The sequence below is a fragment of the Chaetodon auriga genome, chromosome 21 (genome assembly GCF_051107435.1).
Source record: "Chaetodon auriga isolate fChaAug3 chromosome 21, fChaAug3.hap1, whole genome shotgun sequence".
Taxonomy (NCBI): Eukaryota; Metazoa; Chordata; class Actinopteri; order Chaetodontiformes; family Chaetodontidae; genus Chaetodon; species Chaetodon auriga.
The window spans coordinates 1,961,972-1,980,249 of record NC_135094.1 but is presented as its reverse complement, the minus strand read 5'-3'; the positions used below and the strand labels follow the sequence as shown (position 1 = coordinate 1,980,249).

The 18,278-nt window shown below is 46.7% G+C and overlaps 2 protein-coding genes across 10 annotated transcripts in view; both read left to right on the top strand.

The window, feature by feature from the left end:
• pld1b (phospholipase D1b) overlaps positions 1–7,307 on the top strand; it is a 29,175-nt gene extending 21,868 nt beyond the window's left edge. For both annotated transcript variants that reach the window (XM_076761556.1, XM_076761557.1), the window contains exons 21-26: positions 434–547; positions 911–960; positions 1,582–1,716; positions 2,421–2,574; positions 3,100–3,217; positions 3,532–7,307. In XM_076761556.1, the coding sequence (XP_076617671.1) occupies positions 434–547; positions 911–960; positions 1,582–1,716; positions 2,421–2,574; positions 3,100–3,217; positions 3,532–3,756 (796 nt within the window). In that variant the 3' untranslated portion in view covers positions 3,757–7,307. The remainder of the gene's footprint in view (positions 1–433; positions 548–910; positions 961–1,581; positions 1,717–2,420; positions 2,575–3,099; positions 3,218–3,531) is intronic.
• Positions 7,308–10,403: 3,096 nt separating this feature from the next.
• Positions 10,404–18,278, top strand: part of tnikb (TRAF2 and NCK interacting kinase b) — a 43,481-nt gene continuing 35,606 nt past the window's right edge. For 4 of the 8 annotated variants that reach the window (XM_076761552.1, XM_076761549.1, XM_076761550.1 and 1 more), the window contains exons 1-2: positions 10,412–10,927; positions 14,457–14,522. In XM_076761552.1, coding sequence (XP_076617667.1) covers positions 10,820–10,927; positions 14,457–14,522 — 174 coding nt within the window. In that variant the 5' untranslated portion in view covers positions 10,412–10,819. Of the gene's footprint in view, positions 10,928–14,456; positions 14,523–18,278 lie in introns of all 8 variants that reach the window. The other 4 variants (XM_076761554.1, XM_076761553.1, XM_076761551.1 and 1 more) reach the window with 2 other exon arrangements.

The following is an 18,278-nucleotide window of genomic DNA, read 5'->3' as shown; positions in this document are numbered from 1 at the left end:
AGAGAAGAAAAATGGAGCCAGTTGTAGCTGTTTTGGTCAGTAGCATCTTGTTGCACCACCTGACTGCAGCGTCCCTGCTTTGATTCTGGTTTATCACATCAGCCATAAAGCCATACGTCGTCTCCTCCCAAGTGTTTTCTGTCTCTAACGAACTGCTAGGCGTGTTTCTGAGCTGGTCAGTGGGGATGTGTTTGCTCACAGACAGCCTCGGGGATGCTGCAGGGATGGCTGGTGGTTGACCCGGCTGTGAAGCCTCAGTGACGCTGTTTGAAGATGCTGCAGTGGCCTTGCAGTGAACTGTGGTGCTTCTTATTTGCTCTTATAAAGTGAACTTCCTGTTATCAGTCCTCCGCCATCCCTGCTCTTCTGTTGAGGAGTCTTACTTCAGACGTCAGATAAATGCTTGAGTCATGTGTGATCTCTCACATTTCAGGGAGGGTAAAAGGTACCGAGTGTACGTGGTGACGCCTCTGCTGCCAGGCTTCGAGGGAGACATCAACACCGGAGGAGGCAGCGCCATCCAGGCCGTCATGCACTTCAACTACAGGTGTGTGTGTGTGTGTGTGTGTTTGGACGAGTGTGGCCATGGACTCACCTGCTGTTTGAGTTTGTTTGAGGAGGGCTGAATCCTGGAAGGAGCCTCTAATAGAATGATAATAGATGACACCACACCTTAACTCTTTAACCAGAGGGCTGTAAACCAGGGTGTGTGTGTGTGTGTGTGTGTGTGTGTGTGTGTGTGTGTGTGTGTGTGTGTGTGTGTGTGTGTGTACATGCCATTCCTTTTGAGGCTGACATTCATCGTCACGCCTGCATTCTTGAGTAAACACTCAGCCCTCCCCGTGCAAACAAAGGCTGGTATTGTGAGGAATGTGGATCTGCTGCTCATCCACCTCTGTCCCCCCCGCAGGACCATGAACAGAGGAGACCACTCCATCATCTCCCAGCTCAGGAGAGAGAGTAAGTCCGAGGCGACGGCAGCTTTTAGCTCGTGTTTGCACTGTTGAGCTTCTGTGGGCCGGACAGGAGACATGTAGGACAGTACTACAGTAGTGGCTGATATTTCCTGACATGTAACAGCAATTTCGAGCAATAGAAAATTATTTAGGGATAGCAATGTTAGGAAAGAATTTTCTGAAATGTTTACAGACCAGAAATGGACCCTCCATGTGACGGAGGCTGGCAGGCTCCATATGAAGACCCTGTAACATCAGAACCAGTTCAGAAACAGAGAGTTTAGTCTGTCATTAAAGCTGCAGAGCCCAACCAAACCACAGTTACACACACAAAACCACACACATATAAACACACACACACACACACACACACACACACACACACACACGCAAGAGCCAAAGCAGCACATCCGTGTTCTGCCTTTAAGTATTTTTAGACAAGTCGTGCCTTTAATCAGCTGCTGGTTCTTCACGTTTTGCTCCATTAACGTTGAATTACATGTGCTTCACATCAGCTCAGTGTTCCTGAAAGCGTTGTCACTTTGACTTCAGAGCTTCAGATTCAACGTGAATATCTGATGAAGAGCAGCTTCTCTGACTCTGACTGGCTGCCTCTTGTTCCCAGTGGGAGACCAGTGGATGAACTACATCTCCATCGCTGGTTTGAGGACTCACGCTGAGCTGGAGGGCAAACTCGTCACGGAGCTCATCTACGTCCACAGCAAGATGCTCATCGCTGACGACAACACCGTCATCATCGGTAAATGCTTTTCACGCCTGTTTCTGAGGCCGCTTCGCCGACTCCCACCGTGTGTTAGACGCTCAGCTGATGGTGATGCAGCAGCTTGAATTTCTCCATTACAAGATTAAAAGATGACAGATGTAATGAAATATTCCCCTGAGAGACTGAACATGTATAATAGAGGAGAAAGAAACAAGAGACAAGGTGACATCTGTCATGTTATTATCACATATGTTAGAGAAGGTTTAGATGTTTCCACAGCAGCTTCTACTTGGATGTGATTTGAGTTGTTTTCACCCGCCAACAGAGTTAAAACGATCACTGAGATTAAAGAAAAGTCTGAATCCAAAGTGAGAAGCAGAATGTGTTTCTTTTATTCTGTCCACATCCACCCACACAGACAGACACCTGCAGGGACAAAATAGCAGAAACAATGTAAAATTAAACTTTTTACAATATTATCAAATGAAATTCTTTGGATGTTTTAGCTGTTTTGTCCATGTTTTGAAGTAATTCATTCAGATTTTAAATGATTTTTTGTTGTCCTGTATGTTTCATGAGGATTTAAGAGAAGCAGCAGTTTCCTGTGTATCCTGTCACTCCTCTGTGAAGGTGTTTGTCTTCTGCAGAGTGTGAACATGCAGTCTGAAATCAGGTGTTGCAGCGCCATCTGCTGGCAGACTCTGTGACCTGACTTCTCTTGTTCCCTCGTGTCACTGCAGGTTCTGCCAACATCAATGACCGAAGCATGCTGGGAAAGCGGGACAGCGAGGTGGCGGTGATCGTGGAGGACTCGGAGATGGTGACGGCGGTGATGGACGGGCAGGAGTACCAAGCAGGAAAATACGCCCTGCAGCTCCGCCTCGAGTGCTTCAAGTATGAAACATCCTGAATCCTGCTTTATTTTTGTTCCAGTGCATCTTTTTACTTGATTTGCATCTTTTTACTTGATTTGTGTCAAGTTTAAAGACATTAAACGTGAAAAACGAAACATGAGAAGGAAAGATGAACTTCCTGTTACACTGTCAGTCACCGTAATCTCCAGAAAACGTATTTCTTTATGTCATTTTGCATTTGCAGGCAGCAGTGGTGCTTTTATTTGTGTTATCTTTAGTTTAAATCGACTTCCTCTGAATCACAGTTTGAAATTCCGCAATGTGATCTTAGTTTCCCACCTGCGGGTCACGACCCCTCGAGCGGGTCGAATATTGAATACATGCATATGCAAAGACGCCTCTTCTCTCCTGCAGTTGAGTTTGTTAGAAATTTCATCATTTCGTTGCTTCTCGTTGCCAAACGTCAGCTGGCAGCTTCCTGCTGTGTTCATTATTTCCCTTTTCTGGCGCCTTCTGTGTTTCTTCACGTCTCTCACCCACTTCCTGCTCTCTGTGCCCCCCTCAGGACCATTTTGGGCGCTCACACGGATCCCTCCATCGACGTGTCGGATCCCATCAGCGACCAGTTCTACAAGGAGGTCTGGATGGCCACCTGCGCTCGCAACGCCACCATTTACCAGAAGGTGAGTCTGAGATCACGGTTTGCAAACGCAGCTTCTTTCACATCTGTGGCTGGATTTCACTATAATAACACAAATGGTGTTTAAAATTACTCAAAGTGTACTGATGTTTTTTGGGATTGTGCAGATTTTGTTCCAGTTTTCATCTCCATCATGTCATCTTTCTTGGCCAATGAAAGCATAAAAGTGATGGTGTGTGTGTTGGTGCAAAGGTCAATGGAAACTCAGCTGGTCCAAAACTTGTATTTTATCATCAGGAAGAGAATCGAAAAATAAAAAACCCTGGTTCTCTGACTCATCCACCCTCTTGTCTTCAGGTCTTCCGCTGTCTGCCTTCCAGCGATGTCCGTAACATCCTGGAGCTGGAGGGCTTCCTGACCAAGCCGGGCCTGGACAAGGAGGACCCGGCCCGGGCTCACGAGGAGCTCAAGAAGATCCGCGGCTTCCTGGTCCAGTTCCCTCTGCAGTTCCTGTCCGAGCAGAACCTGCTTCCTCCCATCGGCTCCAAGGAGGCCATGGTGCCCATGGAGGTCTGGACCTGAGGCAGAGGGGCTGGCCGGTGCATTCATGTGTTCACGCACAGCATGTGGACGGCTTACAGGTCGACACTCTGGTGCCATTTTGGAGGAAGAGAAGCTGCAAAGCCTCTTCAAAGTCAAGGCTTGAAAAAACACTGTTTTAGTGTTTCGTATTTACTCCCTTTATAGTATTTATACAAAAACAATGAACAGCAGTATCTGATAATATCTGTTTGGGCTTGGAGTTTTAGAGTCTCCCGGGCAGTGTGCTTTGTGGCTGGAGTGTGTAATATGCAAATGTCTGACCTGTTTGAGTCTCACTGTTCTCTGGGTTGAGATATGAAAATGGTCCACAGTGCAGAAACGATTGGAAGGAAAGGAGGAAGAAAGCTAAAACTGTAGCTCCACCGTGGGCTGTTTGGGTTACGATAACATGGTACTTTGGGTTCAACTGGACAGCAAACTGAGCAGTAAGATGATCAGACAGACTGTAAACAAACCTCCAGGTCAGACAAACGCATCTGGAAGAAAAAACAAAGATAAACAGTAAAATTATTACCCAGACATCCATCACAGACTTTATGGTTAAACTTTAATTGATTTCAACCCGTCTGATCGTCTGACTGCTTGTTTATTCACCAAGATTTCAGCCCAGTGAGACCAGCAGCTGTGTTCAACCAGTTTTCCTTTAAGGTGATGTTTGCGGCCACAGCTGCTCATCCTAGACACGATCCAGAGGAAGCTCTGCCTGTGAGACGAACCCAGAGATTAAAACCACCTGAACGCAGCATTAGCATCCAGAATGACTTCCAAAATGGCGTCAGCGGTGGTTGTGAACAAAGCCTCTGTACCAGCAGTGCCACTGAATGCACATGAATGACAGTTACACTTCACACATATACGAACAACACATGCAGACACCTGGAAAAACATGGAGACTCTGAACTGAACCCATCCAACACACCCAAACACACGTGTGCATACTAACATGGAGAGCCGTCGAGCAGCAGACTGCAGTGCCTGACAGCCTGGGCCTCACGTTTACAAGAAGAAGAGTGAAAACAGGAAGTGATCGCCTCTGAGGCCTGACGCGCCTCCTCCTGCCCCTCACCACCAAGCTGCTGCTCTGCGATCTCCTTCAACAACACTATGCAACGTCCAGGGCCGGCGAACGCAGCTCTGACTGTTCCGTGTGGAGAAAGGACGATTTGGAGAGACGTTACAGCGGCGTGGAGAACAGGATGAAGAGCCGGACGGAGCTGTTAGACGTCTCCAGCCGTGTCCTAAAACTGTCTGAACATCTGCTTTTAATATTTATGTCCATCAGGAAATCACAAGTGCCAAAGGTGACGGACTGCAGCCTGACGTCAGAGCAGGACGCACGCTCATTCACATTCGTCGTACTGTGGATTCTACGTTGAGCCTCAAGTGACCTGATCCTTGTAGTTCCTTTGGTAGCGCTTTATGATAATTTCCTGAAAGTTTCCTGGAAAGAACCACCATAATGAGGTGATGATTACAGTTAGGGATTATTTCTAAATGTGCATTTTCATTTGTTCTCATTTATTAGTGCAAACTTTATTTTCTATTTAATGAATTGTCTTCAAGCTCAGTGATAAATGTCACGTTTGTATGTTCAGCTCACCTGATGTGCACTGACTAAAAGGCTCTCCATGTTACACTAGAAGTTATTCAGAATAAGTAATTGGAAGTGTGTATAAATAATTATCCTTTCCAGGAAACTGCTCAGAAATTCTGGACTCAAATAGAGCGCCATTGCAAAGGACATAATCCACAGATTCATGCATGATGAGTTTATTATAAAGCCGCATTTCATTCAGTGTCAGCACCCAAACTCTGAAGCAGCCGCTGACTTTATACAAACACGAAATTTATAAGGTTTCAGCTGCTGGAAGTCAAATTTTATTACACCTTTGGCTCCGGGATGCTTTTGTACATTTAAAGCATCATTAACTGATGTTTTCGTCCAGTTAAACAAGTTAAAAACACAATTTTTACATATTATGATCCTCTCCTCCTCCTTCTTGTGGTGAATGTGTTGGCAGACAGCTGTTTATTTACACATCCAGCAGACACAGAGCAGCGATAGAATTCATTTATAATTTCATCTTCGTTTTTGGTCTCCATCAGCTCCTGAGGGAAATATCTGGCTCTGGAGCAGCTAAATTCTCTGTGATGTTTTGCTGCAGTTTGCAGTGAGTTTATAAAGATTTTTCTCTGAAAACACACTCATGAAAGTGTCAAGAATGACCCAGAACAGTAAATGTGTTGTGAAACCTAAACCAAGAGCTCAAAGACGCCTTCAGATGAATGCTAATGCTGCTCTGTAACAGCTGGATGTGTAAGGAAGCTAAATATGCTAACAAGTTCTCCAAATCCACTTCAAAGACATGTCGGCTTTGTGCTCGCAGTGTGCTTTTGCTGCCCCCAGTGGCCAGTCGATCAGTGCAACTCGAAGGTTTTGTATTAACAAATCTCTGATTCAAGTTTAACTTTATTAAAAAGTTGATGTGCAGCCTTCACATTTTAAACTCCATGCTGATGTTGGATTATCAGACTCTGTGGATTTGCCCGTATTCCTTGAACGCAGCATCTCTGCTCCTCAGTGTCTTCTTCGTTGGTCTGTAAGTGTTCTGCATGATGCTGTTTTGTGCTATAAATTTTACAAAAAAGAAAGAAAAAAGAAAAAAGATGAGGGGAAACCGCCGCTGACAGCATGACAGCAGCTCGTTGCCATTAAACATTACAGATGAAAGCATGAGCCCTCCGAGCTGAACAGTTGCCTTTAAAGCCACGGACATTAATGATGCTAAACGGTGTGTCTGTCTACAAACTGTGTGTCTGACACACCTGAAACTTCTCTACTGTTGTTATTTATGGAAAATGGGACCTTAAATGTGCTTTTCCTCTTAATCTTCCGCTCTACCTCCCTGTGTTTCTACCTCCTGCATGTTTTTGATCTCTGTCAGGAATTCAGATTTTGAAAAATCCTGAATATTTGCAGCTACCCCCAAAATGTACTCTGGAAAGGCAAACAAGAGGTTTAAAGTTTGCTGTTCTGTGCAATATAAGCCTGTTTACATCCAAAACAGAGACTGTAAAGACGACTAAACGCTGAATTCGCTCTGCAGAGATATGAGAAGTTAATAAGGGAGGAAGCCATTTTGGATGGAAGAGGTCTGAAAATGTCGTTTGTGCATCTAAAATAGGTGAAGTTAAACCAAAAAGTTTCACAGTTATTGCTCGTAGGTGGAACACAGACACACCAGGTGTGAAGGGGCCTTGAAACCCTCAACAGTTGCCTCATCTTCCTCAGACCTGAGCTGCAGAGGTGGAGAAACACTGTCCTGTCCTGTCCTGTCCTGTCCTGTCCTGTCCTGTCCTGTCCTGTCCTGTCCTGTCCTGTCCTGTCCTGTCCTTTCTCTGTCCGGCTTTAATCACTGTGTCTCTATGAGAATGCACTATTTGCACAGACTGTTGTTTTCTTGTGGCGACCCCCTAAAGGCTCACGTCATGTGTCGCTCTTTGTGAAATGATGGAGTAAATAAATGATGTATTAATGATTAAAGAGGCTTCATGTGTCATTCATACAGTGTTTTTACGCTCAGTGTATTTAGATGGGAGTACTTTCAGGCTAACAAGTAATTGATTGAGTATTTCACCACCAGCGTGGAGAGTGCTTTAGATCTTTATGTTGGAATGTAAAATGGAAATGCTTTATTTTATTGGGCTGTTACACACATGTGGTTCTGAATGTAGAGAAAGTTCTGAGACTGATTTTAGTTTGAAATGAGTTTGTTTTGTTGAGTTTAGAAGCAGATGTTGAATTAAAATTAAAGGAAGTGATTCATTAAGATAAAACTGGCAGAAAATAAGAAGTCATGATAACAAGAATAAGAAAAGAACAGAACAGCTCACTGAATAAATGAGAAACTTTAAAACGTGCACAGCGCTGGATGGAGTGAAAAAAGAATTTATATATATTGACTTCTTTTGTTTGTTTCTAGAAAATGAACGTTTAGTCTTCATCATCTTAAACATATTGTCCTTCTTTTGGCAAATTTATGGTGATTTTCTCCAGAAGCATAAACAGAAAAAATGACAATTAAAAAAACAAGAATGAGAGAAATAAATCAGAATAAAGATCTTTTGGGAAAAAGTCACCGTGATGGTCACCTGCAAAGGTGAAGATGATATGATTCATCTGAAAATGTCTGACTGTGGGCGACACCTGAAGCTCACCTGGTCGAGCGTGTACCATGTGATCCCCGCTCTCTTAGTTTAATGTTATTAGATTAGATTAGAGGATTATTAGATTATCACTGTAACCCTGGGACTGCTGGCCATTCAGGCCTTTTTAAAGGAAGGAAAAACAAACACCTGTCTGCAGCATCACTCAGCAGGATACGGCCGTGCATCAGCCTCAGCATCCTAAAATATGTCAATGCATTCAGCCTTTAACACGAGGTTTAAAACACTCAGCAGTTCACTGACCAGACAGAAGACCTGCACAGATGATTCCTCAGTGATCGGTGGATATATCTCTCTCTTGTCTCGTCACTCTTTGCACAGGTTTCATCTCATTGTCACTCAAATGAAAAGCATCAAACATCTTTGTCCTCAGAAGACCTCCACCGTCCCACGTTCCTCCCTCCTGCAGGTCTCGTTTCTGCCACACGATGGCGCCACAGAAACACGATCTACATCTGAAGCGAAGGGAAACCTCACTGAGAACATGGCTGGTCTGCACTGCCCTGACCTCAACGCCTGTGGGACGAACTGGAACCAGCTGTGATCCAGACCTGATCTCCAGCATCAGCGCTGGACCTCCCTGATGCTCTGGTGTCCGAACGAATCAGATCCCTGCAGCAGGTTCAACATGTGGAGGAACGACTGAAAGCAGAGGAGTGGAGGCTGCATGAACATGATGCCAGAATCACACATTTAAATGTCACATGATGCTGTAATGCTTGTGTCCACATACTTTTGGCCAACTCTCCCATGTCTCGTTTCATCTTGTTGAACATTATGAACCTTTGTGAGGTTTAAAATCTTCAGTTTTGTGTCAGACATGAGCTGAAATTACTTCATAGTCATTCAAAAAGTTAGATTTTCCAGGTTACGATGATAAAATTCTGAATAAATCTTCCACTTATTATCTTTCCTTCAACTTCCAAACTCTCACTTTTGACTTATCGCATTTTTTAAATGAGTTTCTCACTGTTTTGACTCGTCATTTTTGTCTTTGTTATCATTTCTTTTTACAAACGCTCAGATATCCTGATTATTTTCACACATCAGGACTCCTCTGGTGCGTTATTTCTTTTTTACTATGTCGCCTTCACTGTCTGAGTTGGTCTTGTGTAACGTTTGCTCTGACTGGTGTCAACAGATCTCAGTCTGTGAAAACGGGCCTGGTCCTAACAGCAGATTATGGGTGTGTCCTGCAGGTGAGTCAGAAGCTGTTGGCAGATGTCTTTAAATAAGCTCAGGTGTTGAGAATCTGCCAGTAGCTGCACAGAGTGACAGCAGGGTGTGTGAAATCACAAATGTGAGTTGACAAATGTGTCCCTGCATGCTCTCATCCCTTCAGACAGAAACACTTAGATGCTTTCAGACGTTGTAAAACTTGATTTTGAGAGCTGGCGCTGCTTTCAGGGACTTTTCCTGTTGAACTGTAGAGATGAGCCAGCTGCCTCCAGTTCCTCCCTGAGCTGAGGGGTGGAGTCGCTGCACACAGGTTGGAGCTCAGGTATACTTCCTGAAATAGCTTCTGGAAAAGTTCTGCAGTCATAAGAGGGACTGGATTCATCCAGCTGGAGCCTAACATGTATTATGTTAGATTGAAGTCAGAGCTGAGCACCAGATTTATACCTGGAGACTCATCATCTGCTGCACGATGACAAATATTTCACAGCGAGTTGCATCTGTTTTATCTAAAGGATTTCAGAGAGGAGATATTTAAAATGCTCCGTTTACATACAACATGAGCTCAGACTGACAGTGTTATCAGTTATCTTTGTGCATTTTGATCAGATTTTATATTTTCGTACAAAATGTCTCAGTGTTCTGCTTTTCTTTTTTTAAAGAAAGAAAAACTAATGTCAGTTCTGCCCGTCTGCATTAATGAAACAGCAGCTCGCAAACAGTTTGAATATATTTATTATGCTGCAGCAGATGGAGTTTTTTTCATCCAGATGGTTAAAGAGTCTTTGAGGATTCTGGAAATCTCTTCAGAACAGCAGGAAGTTTTGTTAAACAACCTCAACATTTTATATACTTTAATTTTTATAGATCTGATGCTTCTTCACAAACTGTGGCCCCTGTGGGAGGTTTACAGGCCATTTTGTCAAGGAGGCCCCGCCGTGTGTGTGTGTGTGTGTGTGTGTGTGTGTGTGACTGTTAATGCTCGAGGGTGTGTGACTGTGACCTGCAGCTCAGACTCTTGATTGATTACCACTTAGTTTTGTCCTTAATAAGCTGCCATACAGGAGCAGACAGCTGTGTGAAGCTGCCTCTGCCCTGTCACACTGAAGGTGTGTGTGTGTGTGTGTGTGTGTGTGTGTGTGTGTGTGTGTGTGTGTGTGTGTGTGTGTGTGTGTGTGACATTGTGGGCGTCTCTGTCTGTAGCGCAGCCTCCTCACAGGCCACTCCCGGGAAGCGCGCCGCTGTTCCGCCGCGCAGACGGACGGACGGACGGAGTGTGTTCGCTCGGTGCGCCTCGGCTGCTGCGCTCACCGTCTTTCTCTCCTTACCTCCGTGCGTGTGCGCGTGTGTCACCCTCTGTCCTCTCCTGTCCAGTCCAGATTCGGGGGTCGAGGTGGAGGCATGTAGCACCGGATTCACCGGATCCAGCGCGCCGAGCGGCATGTAGCACCTGGACGCCGCACGCATCGCCTCCCTCCGCCGTCTTCTCTCCCTCCCGGAGCGGTCATTTCTCCTCGCGGGGAAGGCATCGCCTGCGCAAGGATTTTCGGGGATTTTTTTGGGGGTGGGTGGGGGGATTTATTTATTTTAGAGGAGTGTTAGTGTGTGTTCCTCCCCGCCGCTCTGCACCTCTCGGTCGATGGTCGTTGAGGAAGCTTCCATCTTGAGTCCCGTAAATACCGAGAGAACCATGGCGAGCGACTCCCCTGCGCGGAGTCTGGACGAGATAGACCTGTCTGCACTACGGGTAAATGTCTCCCTCCGTGTGCACGTGCATGTGCTGTCCGTGTCTATGTGTGCGCGCGCGTGTAAGGCTGTTGAGCACCTGTCCGCCCCGCGCCTTTCCTCCCCTCTCCATCCTCACCCGCTCCCTCCTCCACGGCGCAGGGATGCGTCTCCCTGCGCCTTCATCTGGTTTTGCTGCCGCCCGCCCGGTGGTGTGTGTGTGTGTGTGTGTGTGTGTGTGTGTGTGTGTGGGCTGTAGTGCTCGTGCACGGCGGCCGGTGATTGAGGAAATCAGGTCGGATACCAGAGTGTGGGATCATGTGGCCTCCCACTGACACTCCTGTTGTTGTTTGTTGTTGATGTTTTTTTCTTAACAATTGGGACGTGATGTAATGAGGCCGCGAGCTGCTGCTGCTGCTGCCGCGCGCGTGCACCCACCGCCGTGCGCGTGCGTCAGTCGGCATAATAGAGGCCGCTCTGTCTGTGCCGTGTGGGGCAGATGTTAAGCTGCCTGCTCACTGACAGATTCACAGCACACACACACACACACACACACACACACACACACACAGAGGCTACAAATGCAGGCACGCACGCACGCGCGCCCTCACACACACCGTGAATAATAGCGATGATAACCGCAACAGGAGCGAGTTCCGCCATTTCGCGATGTTGTGGCGACAGCAGCAGTGCATCGCGGTGGCTGTTTGTGGGTCTGTGCGCGTGCACGCCAAGATAGGAGCCGTGCACGAGGAGACAGTGCAGGAATGTGTGTGTGTGTGTGTGTGTGATGATACACTCAAATGTCAACTTACAATTTCTTATTTAGATTTCAGGCTCAAGATAGACTCCACACAGTAACTACATGCTACATGTGTGTGAGACTGTGTGTGTGTGTGTGTGTGTGTGTGTGTGTGTGTGTGTGTGTGTGTGTGTGTGTGCTCCTCTTTCTCCTCTCCACCTTTTGCCTCCTGCTTATGCAACACAGTCGTACCTGCAGAGCAACAAACAAGTCTGGACGTGATCGACCGGGTGGGACGACATGTCTGTGCAGATGTTTTCCACACACACACACACACACACACACACACACACACACACACACACACAGAAGGATCAGGATCGACGTGCACGTTCTTATAAAAATGAGAATCCTTGCTCTCCCCCTCGGTGGCATGACGGCTGGAAATTAGGTCACTCAGGACGGAGCAGAGAGAGCTAGGGGGAAACATTTCAACGTGACGCAAAGCCTGTCGCAAGCACACACACACACTTCCTGTTTCTGCAGCGTCAGAGTCCTAAATGATCTCCTTTGATGGTCCCCTTGTGTAGTTTGGTCCATGTTGCTCACCTCTTTGTCTCGCCGTGTCTCCTGTCAGAGCAGAAGTCTTTGTCCTCCACGGACTCCTCTGCACGGAGACGGAGACGGAGACGGAGGTTATGTCCTCTGATGGCTCTGAACAGCCACAGTATTAATAGCTGCTGAGTGTTGACAGAGCGACACAGAGGTCACGTCCTTGGTTTTCTTTGTTATCCAAAGTCCTTCTTCATCATCCAGACTGAGTGCGATCGTTCAGGACGCAGCAGCGCTGCTGTTTCATGTTTTATTGACAGCCTGGGTCTTCAGTTCCAGTGTCGTCATCAGCTGAGGTCACAGCTTCTCTGCTGAGACGTCTCCAAGAGTCCATCAGGTCGGGAACGCGACGGGATAACTGTCGCTGATCGCTGATGTGGAAATGTCGGACATGTTGTACGAAGCCGCTCTTCTTGGAGAACGCTGCCCTCCACGTCCCGTCACAACGACCGGCTGCATACAAACGCTGCTGCAGGAGCTCAGACACAAAGTCCACAATTATCCCTTCATCCAGTCATGTGTTCACATAGTGGTGAACCTCGCTCCATCCTCGCTGTGAACGACGGAGCCCTTCCAGGATGCCCCTTTCATACCCAATCATGATCCTCTCACCTGTCACCAATCAGCCTGTTTACCTGTGGAATGTTCCAGTCGTTGAAAAAAACGTTGACTCCTGGTGAAGAGAGGAGGTTTCATGGGAAGTGGTGGTCATAACTGTACACACACACACACACACACACACACACACACACACACACACTTCATGCTTTCGGGCACAAAGGTGTGCTCCTGTGCTGTTCAGCCTCCTCGTTAGCCTTTGTTAAACTTTGCATCCTGGTTTCCTCCTCTCTGCTTTGCTGCTGTTTTTCTCGTGTGTGTGGTCCAGTTAGTGAGGGATGTAACAGTGTGTGCTGTGCCAGTGTGTGTGTGTGTGTGTGTGTGTGTGCGTGTGCGTGAGGCGTGGTCTTTCAGGATCAGATGTGCTTCTGTTTGACCTTGAGTGAGAGGGAACACTGTTTTTTAAGCTAATCCCCGTCAGGAGGCTCCACTGTAATAGTCCATAACGCTCTCCTGGGGCCTACTGTATGCACAGGCACACACGCACACACACACACACACACACACACACACACACACACACACACACACACACACACACACACACAATATCAAGCACACAGGTATTTTTAAAGATGAAGATCTGTGTTTTGGGAGCTTTATTGAATTTGAATCAGCCTGAAGATAAGATTATCTCCTGTGTGTTTGTTTGTAGCTGTGTGTGTGTTTTACCTGTGTGTGTGTGTGTGTGTGTGTGTGTGTGTGTGTGTGTGTGTGTGTGTGCGTGTGTGTGTGTTTGCCAGCAGGCCTTCACCCATGCACAGCTATCTTGTGCGGAGGCGTCCTCGGTCATCGTATGCAGATGTTTATAAGTCAACACAGAGGCCGAATGTTAGCTTAGCTTAGCATAAAGACAGGGGACGGGGGGAAGCAGCTGGTCTGTCTAAAAAAAGAGAGCACCTCTAAATCTCCCTCATGAACACGTTAAATCTTCCTTTAATCTGTGCAGATCAGTGCTTAATATTTGGGCTTCCTGGCCGTCGAGCCGCTCGGCGCTCCTCTGCACGCTTTGTCGTGCACACGGCTGCGTAGAAAAACATGTTTCTCTAAACTGTTTCTTGTTCACACGACGCTAAAGAATTCAGAAAGTTACCTGGTTATTTCAGGGAATGTGGACGCCCTGACACACACACACACACACACACACACACACACACACACACACACACACACACACACACAGATGGTGTGTGTTTGAATCCAGAGGGAGCACAGCTGTCAGCTCATGGCTTCCCTATTGAAGGATTAATAACAGCGTGGTGACACAGAGGCTCTTTACAGGCTAATACCACAGGTATGCAGCGCTCGCTCGACCTTTCACTGAGTGTGTGTGTGTGTGTGTGTGAGTGTGTGTGTGAAGGTCAAATTCCATGCACACAAAATCCAACGTCCATCATGTGTCCAGTTTAGTCCAGTTTATGTTCTCCTGACTAACTTTGTTTTTTTGTTTTTTTGTCCACCTTCTCTCTTCTCGCCGTCTCCTCCTCCTCATTCGTCTCTCTCTTTCTCTCTCTTTCTCTCTCTCTCTCTCTCTCTCCCTCTCTCTCTCTCTCTGTCTCTCTCTGTCTCTGTCTCTCAGGACCCGGCTGGTATCTTTGAGCTGGTTGAACTGGTTGGAAATGGAACGTACGGGCAGGTCTACAAGGTAAGACTTGTGATCTCGGCGTGTGATGCTGCCACGTGTGCGAGCGTGAAGCTTCCTCCAGGAAACGAGCTGCATCACATTCTGTTCTGTTCTCTAACATCCTGTTTATTGATATCAAAGCCTTTCATTTCTCAGTGTTTGCACCAAAAACAGTAGTGAAGACCTGTCACATTGAGAACATTAGCAGGTCATGAGGTGGGCTCTGTCCAGGGGTGTTTTCGCCTCGATAACTCGACCCATTGTTGAATCTCTCTCAGATAAATCCTAATTCACCTTCACGTTGTCGTGTGAAAAAAGCTTTTGCATGTGCAGCGTCCATCACCTGGAGTCTCGACAGCAGGTGTGCTGCTGGCGTTTGGGAACGTGCACGTCCTTTATTCTCAGTCGCGCCTTGTCTGGGCCGCATGTTGATGCTTTCTGCTGCACGCCGGCCTCTGAACGGCGTGCGATCAGTCGTAGACGTCCACACGTTGGTCCACCGAGGCGTTTGTCAGAGGCGCGTCTTTCATTTTGGACGCGGTGTCTTTAGTCACAAACCTCCGCCTGTGGATGTTCTCCCTCCTGTAGCACTCCAAAGCTTTATTGCTGCCCTCGTGACTGACGCGGCCTCATCGGACTCGTGTTTAGTTTCCTCTGGATGTTCGACACACAACATTTTCACAGCGGCTCGAATCTGAACTCTGTTGTCCAGCTGAGCCCAACAGGAGGCGGGATTTCCTCTGCAGGGCGCCTGCCGGTTGGTGTGATGTGGTTGGTGGTTACCACCTCGCAGGATGATTGGTGCGCTGGTGTCTCTCAACCCAGCCAGTCAAGGAAGATGGCCGCCCACCCAATTGCTAAGATTTCACGTATGCCAGTGCCGTCATCATCTGATTCTTAATCGGTTCTGTCACTGATTCCTGGTCAGTTTTATTGGAAAATTGGAAGCAGTTCTGGAGGCCCACCCCTGGTTTGAAAGGGGTTTTCGTTGGCACATGTTTTCTCGTGGTGGGACGTGCTCTATGTGAAAAGGGTGCTGAGACAAGCTTTGCTGTGATGGTGGAGCTGAACTGTTGTTTGATGAAAGCTTGTTTACTTACACGTCATCATGTTCACATTGTCTCATCAGGCTGGTTGAATCTGCTTCATCACTGACCTGCTGAAGACTCTGATGTGTCTTTAAGTGGTGCCACGTGTCAGTATTTTCATGTATTTGCTCTCTCAGGTGAGAAAAAGGCTCCATGATGGGTTTTAAAACTCGCAGTTAAACGGAAAATAAACGCAAGCAAATGACTGTTTTGCTTGTTTTTCTGCTCCATTAAGCGCCGCTTTGTTCGTGTGAAGTTTTCAATAAAGATTAGTTTAGATTTAACAGGAATGATGGGCATTTCAGGCATCGCAGGCTTTTGTCTTGTAGTGTGTGCTCAGAGCTCTTCATCCTCTCCTCCTCCTCCTCCTCCTCCTCTGACTCCAGCATGAGCTCAGACAAATGACACAATTTCACTTTTGACCAAGTCTGAAGTTACTACTGACTTTGTGCTTTGTTGGGCAGCAGAGGACGCCCACGCAGACAGCCACAACACAGCAGAGAGCCGCGCGTGTGTGCATGTGTGTGTGCTCTCTCGCAGCAATTAACACACTCACACACGTCCACTGACACACACAGAGACACGCCGAGCTTCGACACCTTCGTGCTCGGTATTGATCTGCTGTCTCAACGAGGTGACGCCTCCCTTTGGCAAAATGATTGATGGAAGAAAATAAACACAAAGTGAGGTCGAGCACAGAGCATGGTGGGTAAATTAAGACCTTGTATTATGAATTCATAACACCTCAGAAAAGATACACGCCCATCCTGAATCCAATAACAGCAGCAAATAAGAGTGAGCAGATCAATACTCAAGTATTAATACTGTCAGTACTGAGTCTTCAGTGAGTATTTCAGTTCTGATAACAGTGTTAGTACACAGCAGTGCGAAGGAGAGACGTTTCAAATAAACATGTATGTAATCAGGATTTATATGACGAGTCCACGTGTAGTTAAAGAGGAAAACAAAAGACACAAATCTGTAAAAAGGTTATAGATTTTCCAGATTTCTGCATGTCAACAGAGCTGCTGTGCGCTCAGACTCTCAGGCTCAGCGAGACATTAACTGGAATTAATTAATTGGAAGTGTCTCCATTTTGCATGTAATTAGTGCCAAATCAAATCATTTTTTTCCAGGAAACCTCATCAGAAATGTACAAGCACACGTCAGCGGCTTCCCAGGAAATTTCTACGAAGCTGTGGGGTCGTAGCGGAAAGCATCGCCCGACGTTTCCCCTGAAACGAAGCGGCGGAAAAGTCAAAAGTGGAAGTGTTCGCGTTGAGTTGGCTGCAGATGATGTGCTTAGTTACCTGACGGTGACATTTCTTGACACACGGCTGAATGTTTTTCATCCGTCCTCCCCGCCGACGTCTTCTCCCCGGGGCTGCTGACGCCTCCCCTCCTGGCTCCCACTCTCAGTAATCCCTCACAGCGAGCGGCCTGAGCAGAGGGATATCTGAGGGATGGTGGAGAGCATGAAAGCTTGAGAAATATGCTTAAAGCTGACGTCTCACTGCAGGCGTTTGGCTGCTGCTGTAGATAAAATCACAGTTTGGTATCTGGCTCAGCGGCACGTCTGAAGACGTTTTCATCACATTTATTTTCCGGCAGATTTCAGGTGTGTAGAAACTTTGACCAATGAGGTGGCGGCGCTAACTGGCTGGGAGTTTTTACTGGTTTGATGAGTCAGCGTTGGGAAAGTGGAGTTTGTTAGATGTGTTGTATTGATTGGGACTCAGAGGCGCTCGTGCAGCCTGCAGGCTTCGTCTCACAGCGTCTCTCATTTTGTCCCACTGCGCTCGTGTCGTCGTTAATTCACTCACTGCCTTAAACGAGGCTTTGAATGCAGCAGCAGCTGATTAACAGCCACATCTCAGAGCTTTTCTCTGCTTGAAACAAAGGAGAGATGCCTCGTATAATAACATCTTTTGGACACTGCGTTGGTCATAATAAGATTAGATAAGACAAAGGTTTAAATGAAGAGTTTCATGCTTTGTGTGCTGCAAGAATGTCGGCATAATAACTTTAAGAGTGTGTAATTAAAGCTTGACGCTTTTATGGTCTTGGTTTGTCAGAACTTAAGGGTGAATGGATTCATGCTGGAGGCGTTTAGGCGTCGACTGAAGCACAGATCTGCTTTAAAAGCCCTCCAGCGACGCCTCCTTCCTCATTCAGGCCTCGTTGTCATCACATTCCTGGCAGCTGGAAGGCTTTTATTCTGAGTCAGACGCAAACACACGAGGTACACGGAAGTGTTTGATTTAGCTCAGAATGCAAATTCTCTGCTCTATAAAAACTGATCTGAGGCCAGAGTATTTCTGTCTCTCTGATGTCACTGCCTTTTGTTTACTGGCGTTCAGTGTTCTGCAGTGGTGGAAGGTAACGGAGTACATTTATGCAAGTACAAGTTCAAGGTACTTTACTTCTACCCCACAACATCTCAGAGGCAGACATTTACTCTTTACTCCACCACTTTCATCTGACAGCTTTAGTTCCGTTTCAGATTATTATTCGTCCGTCTTCCTGTCCTTCCTTCTTCTCCAAATTTGGTGATTTTGAATCTGAATGTTTGTGATTAACTGAGAAAGAAGGCTGAGTAATATGGATGAGTCAAGTCTCTCATTCTGAGCCTCATCATGTCTGACGGTGAGTTTATAGAGTGATAAACAAAGCAGATCTCGGATTTTAA